Below are 3,826 nucleotides of genomic sequence, written 5' to 3'. Positions count from 1 at the left end.
CTGTATCAATGGTAGGAAGTTTAATTTTAGTAGGGTGTTATTTTAAACGATGTCATTTTTGCCCAGGAGAGGAATTATAGCTATGAGCCAGGCCACCATACAGTGGTGTCTATAGGCTTGGTTCCACACCATGTGGCAACTCAGGTATCCTCCCCACCCCTGCTGTGGGTGGAGCTCTAGGCCGTGCACAGGGCTGATCCTACGAGGTACAACTGGTCCTTTCTAGCTCTGCCCTAACCCCTCATCTCCCTGCAACAACGCCCCTCTCCCACTGGCCCAAAAGAGACTGTCCTGTCTGCCCAATGGCAGGCACCATGGTCTACCCGTTACTACCCTGCGTGGCAGGTGAGGGTGGTAGTGGTGGTAAGGAGGAGTTATCATGCTGGCCAACAAGCATCGGCTTGTCTGCGGTGGCTGCAGGGTCCTCTGCAGTCATTTTGGTGTCACTCCCTCTGATACTGTGTGTGGTCCACACCCCTGACCCTGACCCCCTCTCCCCCATGTAATGCACTACTACTATGAAGGTCCCGGCCCTGACTGAAATCCTTCCTCTCTGCTTGCCAAGGCATGAGACAGTCACTGCCCGCTTGTTGTTAAGTGTCCTGCTGATAGATGGTATTTATTCATGGCCACTTCATGGGACCAAGTGGTGCTAACCACAGGTTACAAGGTTCAAACCCATCAGCCATTCTTTGGAAACCCTATACAGGGTTGATATGAGTTGGAACCAACTCAATGGCATTTCACAACAGCAACCACCACCCCATGTGGTTCTTGCCTGCAGTCTGCATGGGGACTTATTCCAGGTCTTTGTCACATAGAGTCACTGGGCGAATTCTAGCAGCCAAACTTTTCATTCATGTCTGAGCGCTTCACCATTGAATCACCAGCATGGGCTTCTTTCTAATATCTTTGGTTTGTTGGATAATAAATTATCTAGGTATTCACATTAACGATTAAGAGTTTTTCCTACAATGAATGGTCTAAGACTAGATATTTTTTAAAGGTGGTAGGTTTGTAAAATAAGTAGCATCAAGGCAGACCAAGTGATTCTTTGCTGAAGGAGAAAAATCTCTGAGCTCTCTGTATCACCACACAGTCCAGAAAGTTATTCTCATATCTGAATAACTTTAACTTTCCAAGAAATTACTCAATGAGACTTTATTAAAGAGGTGGACGCTGTCCAAAAACATAATTAAAATCTTGTTCTAGAACCCCCCCCCCCCCAAGCTCTTTACGGACTGCATTGAAATGTCTCATGCTATTTTGTATTCATCCCTCATTACCCAGATTATGTACCTACTTACATCATTATTATGCATGATTTGGGGAGATTAAAAAAATGAATCTATATGTAAAGGACTAAGATACAGAAATATTGAATCATAAGCCTTGAGGAACTACATGAAAGATTTCCAAAATTATGTCTAAGCAACAGGGGCTTTGCTTTTCAAGGTGACCACATTGCCAGTGTGTTAAATAGGGGTGGGCAGCGTATTCATGTCAGGGAAGTTTGTCTGAGAGGCAGCCTCTCATAGTGCATCTGCATGTGAACCTGGGAGCCAGTCTGTCTTGAATTGAATAGTGGCTTTCCTACTTTGTAGGCATGTAACCTTAGAATGCCTTGATTTCTGGGTGTTTTAGGATTGTGATCTGATCAATGAAAATGATAATGAACAGGTCTCTGGATGGCACAGTGATTTGAAAAGGTTTGCACTGGTCTGCTAACCTAAGGGGTGGCCGTTTGAACCTACCCAGGGACACCACACAACAAAGGCCTGACAATATAATGCCATAAAGATCACAGTCAAGCAATCGTTATGGAGCGATTGGACTCTAACACGTGAGTCAGCATCAACTTGCTGACAGCAGAGTTTGGTTTGGTTTAAGTGTTAAATACTGCTAAAATTATTATGCCAGAATCATGTTAATGTGATGCATCTATGAGTCTATAGATACATATACATTTGCATTTAATCTTAATCCTATTGTAAGATAGATACTAGTTTCCCATTTTATTGGTGAGTGTGTACTGTGCTTACTCTCAGAAGGGCTAATGCTCAAGTCTAGTGCTCAGTGCTCAGACAATCAGTAAACTACCCTTTAATAGTCCTCACCTACTGGAACTAGCTTGACCCCTGATGGACAGAAGCTAAATAAATCATATCTAGACATCAGAGTCTAATAAAACTTTCTAAGATTCGATTTTTGATTTTGCTATTGTTGTTATTGTTATTTGCCAAATGCATATCTTTTTATTTTGTTTGATTTTGGACACATAGTAAAGCTGCATTTCCCTGTCTTCTGTCAACTTAGAGATGGCCATGTGACTTGCTTTGGCTAATGCAAGAGAAAAAGAAGTGTCTTCACATCTGGGAGGAAGCATTTTGGTTGTTTTAGCCGACCTTAAATAATTACAGAACTTCATTGTCATGTCCATTGTCATGAGCTCCCATCACTGGACCTGAGGCATGACTGGGAAATATTCCTTACTTATTTTTAAACCACTGAGATTTTAAATTTCTGTCTGCTGTTGTATCGCTCAGCTTTTCCTTATTGATACAACTACTGAACAAATCAGTAATGTTGAGGAGCCAGTAAGGGATTGCAGTGCTCATTGTAAACAGTAGGAGGTGCCATTCCATGACTGCAAAGAGCTGAACACTCACCTTCTGTGCCCTCCGTTTGTCTGCTCTTTGATTCTGGTGGTAGATCCGACTGAAGTTGGAGACAATCACTGGAACAGGAAGTGCAATGACCAAGACTCCACTCAGCGAACAGATGGAACCAAATATCTTCCCTGCTATGGTTTTGGGTACCATGTCACCGTATCTGCATGAGAGAGAGAAGGTTTGTTTTAAATCACAGAAAGGCATTTCTACATGTTTCAAATGGTTGTCTTTTGTTTTTTGCTATCAGTCAAATACTTTTTAGGATATATCAATTTTGATTTTATGGTGTATGTGTCCACGGCACACATACAACACATCATGTATAACACACACATCTTTAAGAACAAAAAAAAAAGAATTTTATTTTGTGCCTATCAACTAATATCTAGAAAGGGCTTTTTCAAAAGGGAAAGTAATGAAAACTCAATTATTTAATTGCCAAGGAGTCATGGTGTGGTGCCGCAGGATAATGCACTAGACTATAAGGTCAGTTTGAATAGCAAGGTCAGTGGTTCAAACCCACCAGCTGCTCCTAGGAAACCCTAGACAGGGTCACTATGAGTTGGAACTGATTCGATGGTGCTGAACAACAACAAATGGTCAGAAAGGACAGGAAGTGAGTTCATGTCATTAAAATTAGCCTTGAATAATTTCGTGAATACCTCATATAGTTTCTTCTGCTCCTCTCTAATACATTTTTTTTTTTTAAGTCTTTAATGTGAATTGAGTGATAGTTTACATGGGAGAACATCTGTTTTATACTCATCCTATCATATTTTGTTTTATTGCAATGATTACAGTCCCTTTTGTGCATCACCATTCAACAGAATTTGCTTCTATTCCCTTTGTTTTATTTGGATATACACAAAAACACTCAAGAATATATAATCATTTAAACAACCAAAGGGCACATTCTGCAAGCCTGCCTCCTAGCTGCCAGCACACAGCCTTTCCCTTTCCATGAATCTAGAGTCCTCAGCTGCTCTCTCTCTCCATGACCTCATCTCTGCCTCTGTCTCTGGAGTCACTGCTTCTCTGAATAGGGGCCCACATTCTACTTGTGCTCCCTTCCCTTGATGATCCTAGGTTCCTCTGTTCCTGGACTGTAAGATTAACTACTTCCCCTTTATGTTACAAAACTTCTACTTTTACAA

The 3,826-nt window shown here is 41.5% G+C and overlaps 1 protein-coding gene across 1 annotated transcript in view; it reads right to left on the bottom strand.

Moving 5' to 3' along the window:
• The window catches only part of KCND2 (potassium voltage-gated channel, Shal-related subfamily, member 2), a 758,084-nt gene that overhangs the window by 38,565 nt on the left and 715,693 nt on the right, over positions 1–3,826 (bottom strand). The window contains exon 2 of the mRNA XM_006859318.1: positions 2,670–2,832. Coding sequence (XP_006859380.1) covers positions 2,670–2,832 — 163 coding nt within the window. The remainder of the gene's footprint in view (positions 1–2,669; positions 2,833–3,826) is intronic.

This window comes from Chrysochloris asiatica, unplaced genomic scaffold, assembly GCF_000296735.1.
Source record: "Chrysochloris asiatica unplaced genomic scaffold, ChrAsi1.0 scaffold00032, whole genome shotgun sequence".
NCBI lineage: Eukaryota > Metazoa > Chordata > Mammalia > Afrosoricida > Chrysochloridae > Chrysochloris > Chrysochloris asiatica.
The sequence above is the reverse complement of the archived record's forward strand: the minus strand, read 5'-3'. Positions and strand labels throughout refer to the sequence as shown.